At 48.2% G+C, this 17571-nt stretch overlaps 2 protein-coding genes across 11 annotated transcripts in view; both read right to left on the minus strand.

Annotated features, from left to right (window-relative positions):
• PRLR (prolactin receptor) overlaps positions 1 to 17571 on the minus strand; it is a 325280-nt gene that overhangs the window by 181760 nt on the left and 125949 nt on the right. The gene's annotated exons all lie outside the window — the stretch shown is intronic.
• On the minus strand, positions 2058 to 4053 carry LOC140912019 (uncharacterized). The gene is made up of 2 exons (XM_073346163.1): positions 3287 to 4053; positions 2058 to 2699 (listed from the first exon to the last, which is right to left on the minus strand). The coding sequence occupies exons 1-2, from the start codon at positions 3867 to 3869 to the stop codon at positions 2179 to 2181; spliced, it is 1104 nt and encodes a 367-aa protein (XP_073202264.1). The 5' UTR covers positions 3870 to 4053; the 3' UTR covers positions 2058 to 2178.

The following is a 17571-nucleotide window of genomic DNA, read 5'->3' on the forward strand; positions in this document are numbered from 1 at the left end:
CTTTAGTCCTGCAGTCCTATTGAACCGTCTTATGGTGAGCGGGCAGGCGATACGGACTGCTAGCAGTCGTATTGTACCATCTTATGCCAGGCAGGCAAGAGATGAAGATGGCTAGCAGTCGTACTGTACCATCTTCTGCCAAGCAGCCATGAGATGTGGATGGCATGCAGTCCTTCTGCACCGTCTGCTGCCAGCCAAAGATGTAAAAGATAGATGGAGTGGGTCAGAACAAGAAATAGACCAGATTTGTTTTGTTCTCATTTGCCTCCTCCCCTGTCTAGATCACACTGCAGTCACTCACAGAGAAGGTTCAGCGAGGTAAATCTAGCCATGTATCAATCAGAGGCCAGGCTAACCTCCTTGTTCCAATAACAACGATAACTTAGGTTAAGGCTAACCTCCTTGTTCCAATAACAACGATAACTTAGGTGCACCATTTCTTATTGGAACCCTCCGTGCAGTCCTGCCTGAAATACTCCTTGATGTGCAGGCACACCCTTTGTTGATTTTAGCTCCCTGAAGCCAACCCTGTAAGCCGTGTCGTCAGTCGCCCTTCCCTCCGTCAGAGCAACGGCAGACAATCGTTCCGCGCCTTTTTTCTGTGCGGACGCCATACCAAGGCAAGCATGGAGGCCGCTGAGCTCATTTTGGCAATTAGGAGCACATTAAACACCACACGCATTATCCAGCAGTATATGCGGCACCAGAACATGGCAACGCGATACCGGGTGAGGAGGCGACGTCAGCGCGGTCCCGTGAGTGATCAGGACATAGACACAGATTTCTCTGAAAGCATGGGCCCTGACAATGCATGCATCATGGTGCTAATGGGGCAGGTTCATGCTTTGGAACGCCGATTCTGGGCTCGGGAAACAAGCACAGACTGGTGGGACCGCATAGTGTTGCAGGTCTGGGACGATTCCCAGTGGCTGCGAAACTTTCGCATGCGTAAGGGCACTTTCATGGAACTTTGTGACTTGCTTTCCCCTGCCCTGAAGCGCATGAATACCAGGATGAGAGCAGCCCTCACAGTTGAGAAGCGAGTGGTGATAGCCCTGTGGAAGCTTGCAACGCCAGACAGCTACCGGTCAGTTGGGAATCAATTTGGAGTGGGCAAATCTACTGTGGGGGCTGCTGTTATGCAAGTAGCTCACGCAATCAAAGATCTGCTGATATCAAGGGTAGTGACCCTGGGAAATGTGCAGGTCATAGTGGATGGCTTTGCTGCAATGGGATTCCCTAACTGTGGTGGGGCTATAGACGGAACCCATATCCCTATCTTGGCACCGGAGCACCAAGCCGCCGAGTACATAAACCACAAGGGGTACTTTTCGATAGTGCTGCAAGCTTTGGTGGATCACAAGGGACGTTTCACCAACATCAACGTGGGATGGCCGGGAAAGGTCCATGATGCTCGCATCTTCAGGAACTCTGGTCTGTTTCAAAAGCTGCAGGAAGGGACTTTATTCCCAGACCAGAAAATAATTGTTGGGGATGTTGAAATGCCTATATGTATCCTTGGGGACCCAGCCTACCCCTTAATGCCATGGCTCATGAAGCCGTACACAGGCAGCCTGGACAGTAGTCAGGAGCTGTTCAACTACAGGCTGAGCAAGTGCAGAATGGTGGTAGAATGTGCATTTAGACGTTTAAAGGTGCGCTGGCGCAGTTTACTGACTCGCTTAGACCTCAGCGAAACCAATATTCCCACTGTTATTACTGCTTGCTGTGTGCTCCACAATATCTGTGAGAGTAAGGGGGAGACGTTTATGGCGGGGTGGGAGGCTGAGGCAAATCGCCTAGCTGCTGGTTACGCGCAGCCAGACACCAGGGCGGTTAGAAGAGCACAGGAGGGCGCGGTACGCATCAGAGAAGCTTTGAAAACCAGTTTCATGACTGGCCAGGCTACGGTGTGAAAGTTCTGTTTGTTTCTCCTTGATGAAACCCCCAGCCCCTTGGTTCACTCTACTTCCCTGTAAGCTAACCACCCTCCCCTCCTCCCTTTAATCACCGCTTGCAGAGGCAATAAAGTCATTGCTGCTTCACAGTCATGCATTCGTTATTCATTCATCACACAAATAGGGAGATGACTACCAAGGTATCCCAGGAGGGGTGGTGGAGGAGGGAAGGAAAATGCCACACAGCACTTTAAGCACAGCACTTTAAAAGTTTACAACTTTAAAATTTATTGAATGACAGCCTTCTTTTTTTTGGGCAATCCTCTGTGGTGGAGTGGCTGGTTGGCCGGAGGCCCCCCCACCGCGTTCTTGGGCGTCTGGGTGTGGAGGCTATGGAACTTGGGGAGGAGGGCGGTTGGTTACAGAGGGGCTGCAGTGGCAGTCTGTGCTCCAGCTGCCTTTGCTGCAGCTCAACCATACACTGGAGCATTCTGGTTTGGTCCTGCAGCAGCCTCAGCATTGAATCCTGCCTCCTCTCATCACGCTGCCGCCACATTTGAGCTTCAGCCCTGTCTTCAGCCCGCCACTTACTCTCTTCAGCCCGCCACCTCTCCTCCCGGTCATTTTGTGCTTTCCTGCACTCTGACATTATTTGCCTCCACGCATTCGTCTGTGCTCTGTCAGTGTGGGAGGACAGCATGAGCTCGGAGAACATTTCATCGCGAGTGCGTTTTTTTTTCTTTCTAAGCTTCACTAGCCTCTGGGAAGGAGAAGATCCTGTGATCATTGAAACACATGCAGCTGGTGGAGAAAAAAAAAGGGACAGCGGTATTTAAAAAGACACATTTTATAAAACAGTCGCTACACTCTTTCAGGGTAAACCTTGCTGTTAACATTACATACATAGCACATGTGCTTTCGTTACAAGGTCGCATTTTGCCTCCTCCCACCGCGTGACTACCCCCTCAACCTTCCCCCCTCCCTGTGGCTAACAGCAGCGAACATTTCTGTTCAGCCACAGGCAAACAGCCCAGCAGGAATGGGCTATACTGAGTGTCCCTGAAGAAAAGCACCCTATTTCAACCAGGTGACCATGAATTATATCTCACTCTCCTGAGGATAACACAGAGAGATAAAGAACGGATTTTGGTTGAATGCCAGCAAACATACACTGCAATGCTTTGTTCTACAGTGATTCCCGAGTATGTGTTACTGGCCTGGAGTGATAAAGTGTCCTACCATGAAGGACGAAATAAGGCTGCCCTCCCCAGAAACCTTTTGCAAAGGCTTTAGGACTACATCTAGGAGAACCGCAAATGCCAGGGCAAAGTAATCCTTTCACATGCTTGCTTTTAAACCATGTATAGCATTTTAAAAGGTACACTCACCAGAGGTCCCTTCTCCGCCTGCTGGGTCCAGGAGGCAGCCTTGGGTGGGTTCGGGGGGTACTGGCTCCAGGTCTAGGGTGAGAAACAGTTCCTGGCTGTCAGGAAAACCGGTTTCTCCGCTTGCTTGCTGTGAGCTATCTACAACTTCCTCCTCCTCATCATCTTCTTCGTCCCCAAAACCTGCTTCCGTATTGCCTCCATCTCCATTGAAGGAGTCAAACAACACGGCTGGGGTAGTGGTGGCTGAACCCCCTAAAATGGCATGCAGCTCATCATAGAAGCGGCATGTTTGGGGCTCTGACCCAGAGCGGCTGTTCGCCTCTCTGGTTTTCTGGTAGGCTTGCCTCAGCTCCTTCAGTTTCACGCGGCACTGCTTCGGGTCCCTGTTATGGCCTCTGTCCTTCATGCCCTGGGAGATTTTCACAAAGGTTTTGGCATTTCGAAAACTGGAACGGAGTTCTGATAGCACGGATTCCTCTCCCCAAACAGCGATCAGATCCCGTACCTCCCGTTCGGTCCATGCTGGAGCTCTTTTGCGATTCTGGGACTCCATCATGGTCACCTGTGCTGATGAGCTCTGCATGGTCACCTGCAGCTTGCCACGCTGGCCAAACAGGAAATGAGATTCAAAAGTTTGCGGTTCTTTTCCTGTCTACCTGGCCAGTGCATCTGAGTTGAGAGTGCTGTCCAGAGCGGTCAGAATGGAGCACTCTGGGATAGCTCCCGGAGGCCAATACCATCGAATTGTGTCCACAGTACCCCAAATTCGAGCGGGGAACGTCGATTTAAGTGCTAATCCACTTGTCAGGGGTGGAGTAAGGAAATCGATTTTAAGAGCCCTTTAAGTCGAAATAAAGGGCTTCACTGTGTGGACGGGTGCAGGTTTAAATTGATTTAACGTTGCTAAATTCGACCTAAAGTCCTAGTGTAGACCAGGGCTAAGAGACCTTATATCCCCTTTGTATAATGGACCGGAAATGGGTAAGACACCATCAAAATGAAGATAATGTAAAAAGAAAAACTATTTTATAACCGAATAATCAAGATAAAAGGTGTACAGACATACTCAGCACAATTTCAGTAATACCTTCTCGAAGGTTAAAAATTGCCCACTTGGGATTACTTATGTGTTGTGTGATGCCGCTATTTTTTTCCCATGTTATACAACAAACAACCACCAAGAAACCACAACCTGGCCATGACTGGAGCTAGAGCAAAGCTGGGGATGGGAGGGCTGGGAGAAGAATAAGAGATACATTATTACGCTACAAGAAAAAAAAGAGGACTTGTGGCACCTTAGAGACTAACAAATTTATTTGAGCATAAGCTTTCATGAGCGCTTTTCTTTTTGCGGATACAGACTAACACGGCTGCTACTCTGAAACCTGTTATTATGCTACATTTTTCCCACCATTTACTAGTTTCCTCATAAGAACGTCACTTGAGTCACTACCTTCATAGGTACCTTTTTGGGCATCTGCTTCAAAAGAGAGGTTCACAGATCCACTATCCTGAAAGGCATTGGAGCTTTTTAAAAAATAAATCTTACCTTTTCTGATGCAATGTAAATCCTCTAAGGAGTTTGCAGTCTGGTATCATTCTATCAAGTCTAACCCTTCATTTGATATCTTTAATCTCACTGAGCACCCTTCCCACACTGTGCTCGCCCTCGTCCTGGTAGTCACACAGGAGTACCGAAAGCATCTTGGGCTCAAATGCTGATGAGGGCATTCCCATGATCCTTCTACTCCTCCTGTGCCTACCTGGGGAGGGTGTGACTGACCCTGCCCTGTTGTTGTAGAGTCTCACCTACCCCAGAGACTGAGCAAACAGGTGCTCCATGAGTGCTGGTAATTTAAAATAAACCAACCCACAGACAACATTAGCCCTAAAGAAGGCCCAGCATAGCTGCTTGCTAAGATCAGGTCCCCAGCTTGACGATCATGAAATCCATAAGCCACTGTCAATAAACAGAAAGACACCAGATAAGCCAAAGCCATTCATTCTAACCATATTTCAGTACCAGTCTGGTACCACTTCAGCCATTAGTCCAAGTTCTTCTGACTTAGATCATGCCATAGGCCTAAATACACTATGAGCTCAACAGACTAATTTGTTATATTGTGAGGCCAAGTCTCTCTCCACATATCTGCCCAACAGCCTGCCTGCGCCTATGCCGTAGATGATAAACCTGTTTCCCAGATCCCTTCTTATCTCTCCCTGCCACAACTTCCATCCTGGCGTTCTTATGACATTGGGTGATTATTTATATTGTCTTTTAAATATGGTCTCTATTGACTTTGAAAGCATGACTAGAGCAGACACTTCTACGTAACCCCATCTCACTGAAAAACTTGAGACTGTTACCTGCTGGAGCACCCACCACACCAAATGCCACCATGCAGGGGGAAGCCATCTCAACAGCCTTGGCCCCTGTATTCCCTCTGAGTTGGATTCAAAGTGGCTTGAGCTGTAACATTATGCGGGCTGAATGGACCCACACCCTATTGGCTGCTGTCACTACCCTAATCCTGCACCATGCATGGCTCCATCAGGGATCAATGCTCACTTTCCCCACTGAGAAGTTGCTTTGAATACCCTGCCACTCACAAGTGTCTGGGCACTGGGACCCAGGAAATCACAATCCCATCCTGGTCTGGCAGTTCTGCCACAGGCAGGCCATGGAGCCTGTACTGGGCTGCTGCTAGCTCCTGGAGAATCCAGGGGGGAAAAGAGAACCCCTCTGACACACTGTTTGGGGAAGCCCCTGACCCCATCAAAGGAAAACCTCATGGGCACAAGAGCTTGGGGGACACCCCTAGAGTTCCCTGAGGACGAAAGACCAACACTTAGTGCCATCCTCCACTGCTTCTGCTTGGGACAAGCAAGGTTGATGTCACCCCCACAAGGGAAAAGCTCTGGGTCCTTGGGTTTTAAAGGATGTCTGCCCTGCAATTAGACATCTGTGGCTGGACCATACCAGCTGACTCTGGCTTGTGGAGCTTAGGGGATGTTTAATGATCGTGTAGACCAGTGGTCCCCAAACTGTGGGGCACGCCCCCAGGTGGAACAGAGGAACGTTGGGGTGGGGGAGGGAGAGTGCGCCACCCACCCCCACCCCAGCTCTGCCCTCATTCCCTCTTTACCCCCCACCCCAGGCCAGCTCTGCCCCAGCCCCAGCTCCTCCCCCTTTCCCAGTTCTAACCCCAAGTCTGCCTTCAGCCTAAGCTCCTCTGCTGAGGAAGCCTTGGCTGTGCAGTAATGAAGGGGTGGTGGGGGGGAATGCAGTTAAATTCCATTACTAGTAAAGAAGGAGGGCAGGGGAGGTGCAAAGGAGAAGTTGGTGTAGATGTTCGGGCTTGGGCTGTACCTCAAGCTCTGGGATCCTTCCCCCTCACAGGATGCTAGAGCCCAGGCAGCTATACTGCAATTGAACAGCCTCTTAGCCCAACCCAGAATCAGCTGGCACGGGTCAGCTGAAGGTGTCTAATTGCAGCATAGACATATCCTTAGGGGCCAAGCCACTAAACAGCTGCCGGGCTGACCACATGCTCTCTACTGCTGTGCTGGCTGTGTCTGTTGTCCCCCTGGGGGTGACCTCCACCCCATCCTCACTGGGACCCCACTGCTCATCCTGATGCTACTGGGGAGCCCCCAACCTTGCTGACTCCTCTAGTACCTGCTTGCTGCTGCAGCCTTCCTTCTAGGTTCAGAATCATGGTCCTATGTGGCAGAAGGGCTTATAAACCCTTGCCTTTGGTATGTAAGATTATGCTATGTCTAACCCATGTCCAACCAATCAGCCAAGAAGCCCTGTTCTCCATCCCAGAAGGAGGGGAAGAAGAGTGTGTGTGTGACGAGGTGGTGATTCTTAGAAAGACCAAAAGATTTTCTCTCCTCTACTGATAGAGACAAAACCTCCGCACTTCTGAGTCTGCAAGGAAGTGGGGATTGTGGTCAAACTGTATTATATCTTGATATTGATGTTCACTACAGCTAGCTTGACAAATTATCCCAGTATTACAGGCAATGGGATTATGAGAATATCTGTACAGTATATAGCACCCTAAGAAGATTATTAGTACAATCTGATTACAGAAGGAGTCCTGTACTGCTAAAGATGTAAATAGTGTGTAGAAAATGTTGGGTCTTACAACTACAGTACAGCAACAGAAGTGTTGCACAACAGACCTAATCCTGTAAGTGTCTTGAGTGCCTGCCCTCCCGCTCCACTTCTGTTGGAGCCATTCTGAGCACTTGAATAATGTCCTAAGATGGGGTCATGCATAATTTTATTTACCTTCTGTTTGGCACTAGAAGTCAAAGCCTAAAATAATTTTCACTCACCAGAAAACCATCTTTCACCCCAAACATCTAGGTCAGGAGTTCTCAAACTGTGGGTCGGGACCCCAAAGTGGGTCGTGATCCCATTTTAATGGGGTTGCCAAGGCTGGTGTTAGATTTGCTGGGGCCCAGGGCCAAAGCGGAAGCCCGAGGGCTTCAGCCCTGGGCAGGGGGACTAAGGTTACATGCCCCCCTGCCCATGGCAGAAACCCTTGGGCAGCTTTGGGCTCCTCGCCAAGAGCGGCACAGCTTGGGCAGACTCAGGGTTAGGTCCTCCTCCTGGGGAGGTGTAGTAATTTTTGTGGTCAGAAGGGGGTCACGGTGCAATGAAGTTTGACAGCCCTTGATCTAGGATATTAAGAGCCTTGACATTTTTGGATGTTCAACAAATAAATTAGGCTATTTTGTTAAGCATATGAAACACAATGTATGGCAATATGAGCTTTTCACACCAGTTACCCAGATATCAGCTGCAACAAGATAGGGATAAATGGCAACCAGCATTTTCCCTCCCACAGCATCGTGGTTCTTAACAGTGAATTTTAGAAGCATTTTTAAGCATGGAAAAAGGAATGGAGTGGCCTGAAAGGTTCACTTTTCTTCTTGCTTTTTAACATTAGAATTTGAAGCGCTGAAAGTCCCTGCAGTGATTGGAGAACTAATGAAATGGTGACATCACAACAGCCAAGAGAGTGAAAGTCAAGCAATTAATAGCAGAAGGTTATTTCAGTCAGATGATCTAAGGCCTTGTCTACATGTGGGGGGTGAAGGAGTTATTTTGCACTAGCCTTACTTTATATGAATTGAAGTGACCTACCTGCATTCACATGACAATTCTTAAAGCATATTAACTGGCCAGATAATTCATTGCATATTGAAATAGCGCAGACTAGTATTCATGTGGGCATATCTCCACTTCACATTAACTTGGCAGTCCTCCAACAGCTATCCCACACTGCTTTGCATTATGCCAGGACCAGCCTGCCTGTTTGCCCTCCACTGCTCTAGGGTCATCTTGACTGCATGTCACCGCCCCATTTAAATCCTGCTGTGAAGCCAGGATTAGTCAGTTTGCTGCTGCATGCTCCTGGAATTGTATACATGGCTATATCATCACTACACCATGCCTAATGCAGCTGCCTGGAGTTATACAGAGGTCCTGGATCTCTCATCCCTCCAGGGACAGGTGAAAGTCTAGGCAGCCCCTACCAGGAAACCTCACAATAAAGGGGTGTATAAAGCCATTTCTAAGGGGGTGGTTGAGAGGGGTCACTCCTGGGACTCTATACAATGCCAAAACAAAAGCAAAGAACTCAAACAGCTCTTATAATAAAGCCCAGGGCAGAAACAGACCCTCCAGCGGTGCTCATACAACTGTCCCTACTATGAAGGGCTGGATAGGATTTCTTTCCCAGGATGATACCACCACCACCACCACACCCCAATGTATGGAGGGCAGCACCAAAGGTACTAAGGACACTGACGCCAAACAAGAATAAGATGAGAAGATCATCTTGGAGAACTAGGATCTCTTTGCTACACTGTATCCCGAAGCAGACCCTGGACACATGGACACCCTCCCTGAGAGCCCTGGGGAGGGGACCTCAGCCAGTGTAAGCATCTTCTTGTTATACGTTTAATTAATCTTTATTATTAAGTAATATTACCACCATGGGGATTGTTTGGTTCTGGGTGCCGGATGAATGCAGCCATTTTGGACAGATGGGAGCCAGGACCCCCACCGCCTCCTTTACCACCACATTCAGCACACCACTGCCTGAGGACCTCCTGCCCCAATTCTGGCATGGCAGATTCAGATAACTAAACCTTATACTGTGAATATATTTGAGACATGCAATACTGTTAAAAAAAAGCACCACAGAAATGACAGTATTTTGCTTCACATTTTGATCTAAGCCTTGCATCAGGTTACGCATATCATCGCATTTTATGAGGTACACTCCATAGCACATTTGCATTCAAGTCCAGGTGGTGTGCCTATGCTTTCAGGGTCCAAGACAAGTGACAGGGCAGACTCAAGTAGGGGCAAAAAATCCAGAGTTTGAGGCAGTTGATCACACAACCCCAGGTGGAGGTTCCTTGCAACAGTTTTGTTAGGCCCTGCAGACTTATTCCAGGCAGCATCGACAGCTGCCCAATAACCCTTTATGAAGTAAAACAAAGAAACAGTCCCAAAATGCAAACTCAATAATCCTGTGCCAGGCCTACCTTCCTCTAAGGGCTCAGGTAGTCAACAGTCTCTGCAGAGATCACCTTGGAAAGCCAGGATCTCTTTGCTACACCATGTCCCAAAGCAGGTCTGAGCTGATCCTTTTCTCAGAGAACAAAGGGTAAGTGGTCTGTTCTCTTCCCTGATCAGCCATCTACTGAGCTGCCCTCCATGCTTTTGAACAGCACCTTCCTTACCCAACAACAAATGCAGGTGTAGTGAGCCAGGGCTGAGTGGGCCCACAGCAGTTCATTAACCTTTGCTGGCTCAGTGTCAGGTTAATTTGCCAGGTCACAGAAGTATATGTAACTGCATAATATTTCACAGCCCTAGAATTGAAGAGAGTTATTAAGGCAAATGGCTGAGGTATATTTTATAGCATTTTAGGAGATACGTGTCACAGTGGAACATTGTAAACCCTTAATGTTCTGAACAGCAACCACTGCAAAATTTATTTCATTTTGCAGTGCACTTTGTATTTGTCTGCATTTAAGATCAAATAGAATTATTTAAGACACAGAAAGTGCTGTATTTTGTCATGAACATTGCTTAGAATAGCAGACTTATGCATGCTAGCATAGGTTGAAATGCCCTGTCAGTCCTGCAAAATCTCTGAAATTGTACCATGCTGATAAATAAAATCACTGCATATCTTGCTGGTTTGCCCTTAGCTTATTTGAAGAGGCCCCTACTCCATTTCCAGGTCACCTATATTTGCGTAATGTTCTCCAGGGTAAGGACTGCCTAAAGATGTGCAGATTTAATTACTAACCTGTCCCGTTTCCACCTCACCCCTATTACCTGAACCCCCAAACTGCACTGCTTCACGCAAAGCAAGGACACACGCAGCCAGACATACCCTTCTGTCCCCCAAACCACAAAAACAAACAAACAAACAAACAAAGATTAAAATGAGGTTCAGTGCAATAGGATCCATAAGCACAGGGGAAGCAAGATGCAAAACAACTTACCGTTGCAAGCAGACTGGGAAGGAACTTTGGGGATGGCACTTTAATAGTTAATGAAAAAAATATTTTATCATTGTTCCATGGAGACTGAAAAAAAAATAATTACTGTTAATTTTCTCAGCTCCCCCAGCTCCTGGAGTGCTGCAATCCAAAAGAGTAGGGCCCTTATCAATGCCCTGAATGCCTGTGTAAGGGGGCTGCTGGCCCCTTACTGAATCTTAGTGGATTTTTTTGGGTTGGCCCTCTTGCACAGCAGGAGAAAGGGGACGGGCCGAAGAGGAGTCAGGATCCTGAGACTGACAGGGCCCATGGGCAACAGGGTGAGGCCTGCACTCTAAATCAGCCAGATTGACAGGGCAGGCCGGCCGGCCAGGCAATGAAGGAGTCAAGAGCCCAGGGCCCATCCTCCATGGGTAGGTCTATACTGTAATTAGACACTCGTGGCTGACCCGTGCCAGGTGACTCAGGCTAAGGGCTGTTTAACTGCAGTTTAGACGTTCAGGCTTGGGCTGTAGCCCAGGCTCTAGGACCATGCAAGTTGTGAGGGTCCCAGAGCTCGGGCTGCAGCCTAAGCCCAAACATGTACGCTGTACTTAAACAGCCCCTTAGCCTGAGCCCAAGTCAGCTGGCATGGGCCAGGTGAGGGGTTTTAATTACAGCATAGACATACCCTGCAATGTTGGGATTCCCGCAGAGTCCTAGACCTTTCCTCCCCTCCGGCTTCCCAAGAAGTTCAACTCCAGATTTCATCACTCAGGTATCTTTATTTGGCATCCAGTGATGCTACGCTGAGTTGATCAGACTCAAATTGGTGGGTGGGGGGGTGGATGCAGAGTACATCACAGTTCCAAAGTTACCCAGAAACCCAGTCCCCTTATATACATTACACACTCTCATTGCATTTACTATATGTTGCATTACACATTTCTGTATTGACTTGGTTACTTTGCAGAAACCAATCACTGCACAACATGCTCTGTTCTAGCATTGTCCATGTTTGGCCTACTCTGTACCACTCTACATTACTAGGAACAAGGTAACAATGGACAAGATAAATTAGGAAACATTTCCCTGAGTGTTCTCCCTCTTAGTTCAGACATACTGGGGTTTTTTTTAGCCTACTGACCTATTTACTTATCTTAGCACAAACGTCCTCTTTTCAGCTGGACAGTTCATTTACCTCCCTAATCCTATCTTTCAAAGAATGAGGCCTCCCCCAACTATGTTTAATTACTCATGTCAGGCCAGGCCTACCTCCAAGCAGTAGCGAAGAGTCAGAGGCATCAGAGCAGCAGCCCAGAGCAGGGGAGCTAGAACAGCAGCCAGAGCTGGAGAAGCATCAGAGCAATAGGAGTGCATTGAATTTCCTGCTCTCCCAGCAGGGTTGTGTGTGCTGTCCAGGGAGAGAGGAAGAGACGGGCCCTTTTCCCAAAGCATGGCAGAAGGCCATTCATTAATTGCCAGACCCAGAGGGGGGACATGGCCTGAGAGGAGGGCCAGAACTGAAGGTGGAAAACAGGTTCTGTCACACTGAGTCCAAACCCACCCTGGGGAAGTGCCACACCAGCAGCATCACAGCAGTGCATCCAGGTCCACGAAGACAACACCGGACTTATAAACTCTACAGTTGCAGTCTCTAAAGTGCTGTAAATTTGTGTATCATTGAACCTTACCCATGCCATTTCCTCACAGTGCTTTCACCGCGTGTGCTCATTGACCCCACAGAAACAGTTTTTGGTGTAAATACATTGTATATATGCTTAAGTGAATTGCAGTGATTACAGATTAAAAGGATAACAAGGGGTACCCTTGTCTCCAGCCAGAGTTGCCCATGAAGAGACTGGGGTAAACTCCCAGAAACCTCTGGGCTCAGTCCTCCCTGTGTGACACGAGTCCTGTTCACATAGGGCCAGGAGAGAAAGTCAAGGTTGGCAGGTACTGGGGGGAAATGAATTGGGGCAGGGACTCAGATCCTTTCGTCACTTGGTTCAGCTGGGATCCAGAGAGAAATTTCCCTACTACAGTGGGAAAAATTCCCCTGCTTACACCTGGCTAATCTGAGGAGGACGAAAGGAAGGATAAAGTGTTTGGATAGTTACCAACAGAAGACACATAAGACCACTGGAAGGATGTTCTCCTGGAGAAGGAGAAAGGCAGATAGCTGACCAGAAACATGACTCAACAAGATTAGCTATTGACCAGTAGTAACTGGGAGTACTGAGTTTCCAGATGGCTATGGCCACATGCTTCTGAATCTTTAGGGGATCTTATGCTGGTGTCCTGACACTGCAGCTCTGTGTTGAGCTCCAAGCAGATCGAGGAAAGCAGCCTTTGACATCCTAAAATTCTGCAGCCACTATGTTGGCAACCGAGTTGTGGGCAGTCTGGTCTAGTGGTTGGAGCAAGAGTCCAGCCTACCAGTAGAGCTGAATCCAAATAGGGCGGGACCAGGACAAAGCCAAGAGTCATAACTGGGTGTCAGAAACCTAAGCCTACACCAAAGAGTTAATTGGAGGCACAGTCAGAAAGTGGAGCTGTGGGTCTGCAGCAGGTATCAGGAAAAGCTGGGGTCTGGAGCAGATACAGGCTGGAACGAGTCAAGAGACAGAAGAAGGGGACACAGGACCGAGCACAGAAGTGAGCTAGGAATGCATTGAGCAGCCATGGGACTGCTGCTGCTGCTATTGAACTTAAGTATCAGCCTTCTGAGTCCTTCAGCCAATCAGATGGCACAGTCAGACAGCTTCTATCAGAGCCAGCTGCACTCCGAAGGTTGCTAGGAGACTGGCTCTGCGGCAGGCTAGGCCCCTGACATACCACTGTTCATCCTAAAAGTCTTTCCCAGCAGTCAGGGCTTGTTTCTCAAGTCCAGAAACAACGGTGCACTGAGTGAAGCTGCTGCAAGGAAAGTTTATCCAAAAGCAGCTGCCCAGTGTTTTCCTCTTCCTGCTGATGGTGGTGCTAGGATTGCTAACTTCCTAATCGCACAAAACTGAACACTCTTGCCACACCCTGTCTCTGAGGCCAGGCCCTGCCCCCCACTCACTCCACCCCCCTCCCTCCCTCACTTGCTAACCCCCACCTTCACTCACTTTCACTGGGCAGGGGCTTGGGGTGTGGGCTGCAGGGTGGGGTCAGAAATTAGGGGTTCAAGGTGCAGAAGGAGGCTCTGGACTGGCGCAGGGGGTTGAGCGCTCTGGCTGGGGGTGTGGGCTCTGGGTTGGGGCTGGAGATGTGGGGTTTAGTGTGCAGGAGGGCATTCCAGGCTGGGGCCAAGGGGTTTGGAGTGTGGGAGCAGGCTTGGGCTGGGGGTGCAGGCTCTGGGGTGGGGCCAGGGATGAGGGGTGTAGGAGGGGGCTCTGGGTTGGGACAGGGAGTTGGGAGAAGGTGGGGGCTCTGAGAGGGGGCTCAGGAAGGGGATTGAGGTGTGTGTGTGGGGGGGAGGGTTGGGCTCTGGACTCCAGCCAAGCAGCGCATACCTCAGGCGGCTCCTAGTCAGTGGCACACCAGAGCTAAAGCAGACTCCCTGCCTACGCTGGCTCCACGCTGCTTCCAGAAGCAGGCACACCCCCGGAGCTCCTATTGGCCATGATCCCTGGCCCATGAGAGCTGGCACTCAGGGCGGGTGCAGCTCACAGAGCTACCCTGATCGCACCTGCGCTTAGGGTCTGCAGGGATATGCAACCTCTTCCGGGAGCTGTGCAGAGCCAGGGAAGGCAGGGAGCCTGCCTTAGCGCCGCTGCACTGCTGACCGGACTTTTAATGGTCTGGTCAGCAGTGCTGACCGGAGCCACCAGGGTCCCTTTTTGACCGGACATTCCAAAAACCAAACGCCTGGCAATCCTAAGTGGTGCAGCTGTCAAAAACAGTGGCTGTGTCACCAGTCCTTGATGTGGTCTTTTGAGCTGTCTCTATCGCCCCGACTGGCTTTCTTTGATTAGCCCCTGATCAGGACAGCTCTTGGCCCCTGGCCACTAATTAGGCCTAGTGGTCTGTTTCAGTACCTTTGGGCTATGTTTCTGGAGGCAGCCTGGTGCAGGGGTGTTGCCCCTTCACTGTCCTAGGCCTTTCTACCTCCTTCTCCTACTCCGAGCTTTCTCCTTTTGTAGCAGGCCTTGTTTCCCCTATTGGTTGCAGCTGTGGATGCTTGCCTCCATGATTGACAGTTGTGTCAGCTGTGTGGAAATGTGGTCATGCTGCTTGCTTGTAGGCATAGGCGCCGACTCCGTGGATGCTCCAGGGCTGGAGCTTCCATGGAAAAAAAACAGTGGGTGCTCAGCACCCACCAGCAGGTCCTGCTGATTGCTCCACCCCTCGCCCCACAGCGCCTCCCGCCACAGCTCAGCTGTTCAGTGGCAGGCAGGAAGCACTGAGGGTCATGGGGCAGAGTCCGCTCAGGGGAGGGTGCAGAATGGGGTGGGAAGAGGGGGAGTGGGAAGAGGTGAGGTGGGGTGGAGAGGGGGCAGGGCCTGTGGTGGAGCAGGGGTCAAGCATCCCTGGTGAAATGAGAAAATGGGTGCCTCAGCTTGCAGATAGGAGAGGCTGCCCTCCCCCTTCCACTTCTGCTCAGAAGTGGGTTTCTAGACCCCATTACAGGCTGCTTTCCCAAGCAAAAGCAATTCAGTTGCAAGAACTCAAATATTCTCCACTAGCCTCTTAGTATCAGCTTTTGTCAGCATTGTGACATGGAACAATAATCTGTACATGCTGGCTGACAGCAGTCTGAAAATGGCATTGGCTTGCAAAATAGAGATGAATCATGGGAGAGGAATCATGTGAATTTTTTAGTTTGGCCCCAAGTTCCAGAATTCTAATAGCTTCCAGCTGGCTTCTGCTATACATCCCACTGTGCACAGTGAGAAAGGTCCCAGAATGCATAGAACCCAGCATCAAGGCAGAGCAGCATGGGATACCTGCCCAGAGTACTGAGAGCTTACTCCATATTAAGTCTCTGCTGTGTAGATGCAAGGATAAAGTAGAAAAGAGCTGGTCATATGGATGCAGTTATTGTGGGTTATCTAATACGCAATAGTTAGTGCACAAATATGTAGTGTGAAATAAATCCCTTGTGTAGACAAGGCCTAAAATTCTTTTGGTTTGTCCACCCTAGGATAAGAGGTTTTTACAAATGGTGTTAGCTTACTTGTTTTGAAACTCTACCATACTTAACATCAGCTGCAATTGTGGTTTTGGTAAAATAAGAGAGAACCCAAACTTCTACTGAATATCTAGGTTTAGGAAAGATTGATTAACTATTTTAATTTTTAAAAAAAACCCTGTGCTTTCTAGTTACAGCAAAATAGCACAGGAAAAAAATTATGCATTTTTGATCTAGGTCAATTTAAAAATTCTTAACCACTATAATAAAACAAAGGAGACAAATGTGCAAAAAGGCTAACTTCAAGATTATGCCAGGATAAATATATCCAAACACTAAACAAGGAAGTAAGAAGAGAGACTCTCCCAAGACATTTAGTTATTTCTTTTTCTTTGCTCATGTTTATTTTAATCTTTTTACTAGCTTGGCTTTAAAGCTTTCTATAAACACAGAGAATATCTTAATAAAGACAGAATAAAAGTAATCATGTACATTACTTATTATAGGATTATCAAAAGGAAAAAGAAAACAAAGAGGGATAAAAAATATAGCAAAGTGAGTTTTACATGCTCAGGTGAGAGGAAATGGAGAAGGAAAGGTCATGGTTTCCACCGGGTCTTTATTATTAGAGATCATCTAACCAAGAGAAAAAACTCTTACCTCTCCTCCACTTTCTGCATCAGCTTATGGACCTAGGCTGGCAGTGGGGGAATGTTACAGGAAATATCAGTGGTTGCTCCATCAGTGCACCCAAAAGCTTTGTGCTTGTCTATCTACCCCACAGGCAGAATGCCAATCAGTACGTGCACCTCCAAAACCCTTATATGGTATTGGCTGATAAAGCCACAGTCAGGTCCATTATATTGTTTCCTTCTAAAAATAACTCAATTTGCCTGGGAGGAAAAAACACAGCAGCCTGAACACCAGTTTGCATGATTTCTAGTTTCAAAGCTTTCAGCATCTCACTTGTCTGCCTTTGTCTGGCCAGAAACAGATGAAGTGTTTTGTTGGAAAAGAACATATACTTTTATCATCCTGATGAATCTGGTCTTTACTGTGCTTACCAGAAAGACCAGCCAGCCACAATTGTTCTACATTTGTCAGACATTAATGGACTATTAACAGCCACTGATAAAATCTCAGGATGTTGATGTGCACTGAAAATCATTTTCTCATCAGTACACAAAGGAATTCAAATTTAATTTCCAAATGCAACTTCAATAAATCATGAATATCCTTAGTTGTTTCCAATCTTCCTGAATCCTGATGAATGCCAAGGGCCATTAACTTCTTTGACTTAATTTCTTCTATTCTGCTAGGTGTTTCTGATAAGTGTTGCAGTCTTCTAGCCATGTTCGTGTTTTTAAGAATATCTATGCCCACACTCATTGTGCCACACTGTATCCTGATGATTTTTCAAATTTTCTTCTTCCTTCTATTTTTTATCTCCAGTGGGCCATTTAAACCTGTTCCCCACAGGGTAAGTGGATGCAGCGTACTGGAATCTCCAGAGGGCACAGCTGCTATGCATGAGGAAGACTGAACAGCTGTCTCAATGGACCTTTTCATGGTACTCTCCACTGTTTAGCATGCCAGAACCAGACTACAAAGAACAGTAGTACTGTGTCCACAGTTAACCCTGTTC

Source organism: Lepidochelys kempii, chromosome 5 (genome assembly GCF_965140265.1).
Source record: "Lepidochelys kempii isolate rLepKem1 chromosome 5, rLepKem1.hap2, whole genome shotgun sequence".
NCBI lineage: Eukaryota > Metazoa > Chordata > Testudines > Cheloniidae > Lepidochelys > Lepidochelys kempii.

Coding starts and splice junctions, on each gene's coding strand:
- LOC140912019 (XM_073346163.1), bottom strand. CDS start 3,869: ATGCAGAGCTCATCAGCACAGGTGACCATGATGGAGTCCCAGAATCGC. Junction 2,700..3,286: donor AGGCGGAGAAGGGACCTCTG/GTGAGTGTACCT, acceptor TTTCTCCACCAG/CTGCATGTGTTTCAATGATC.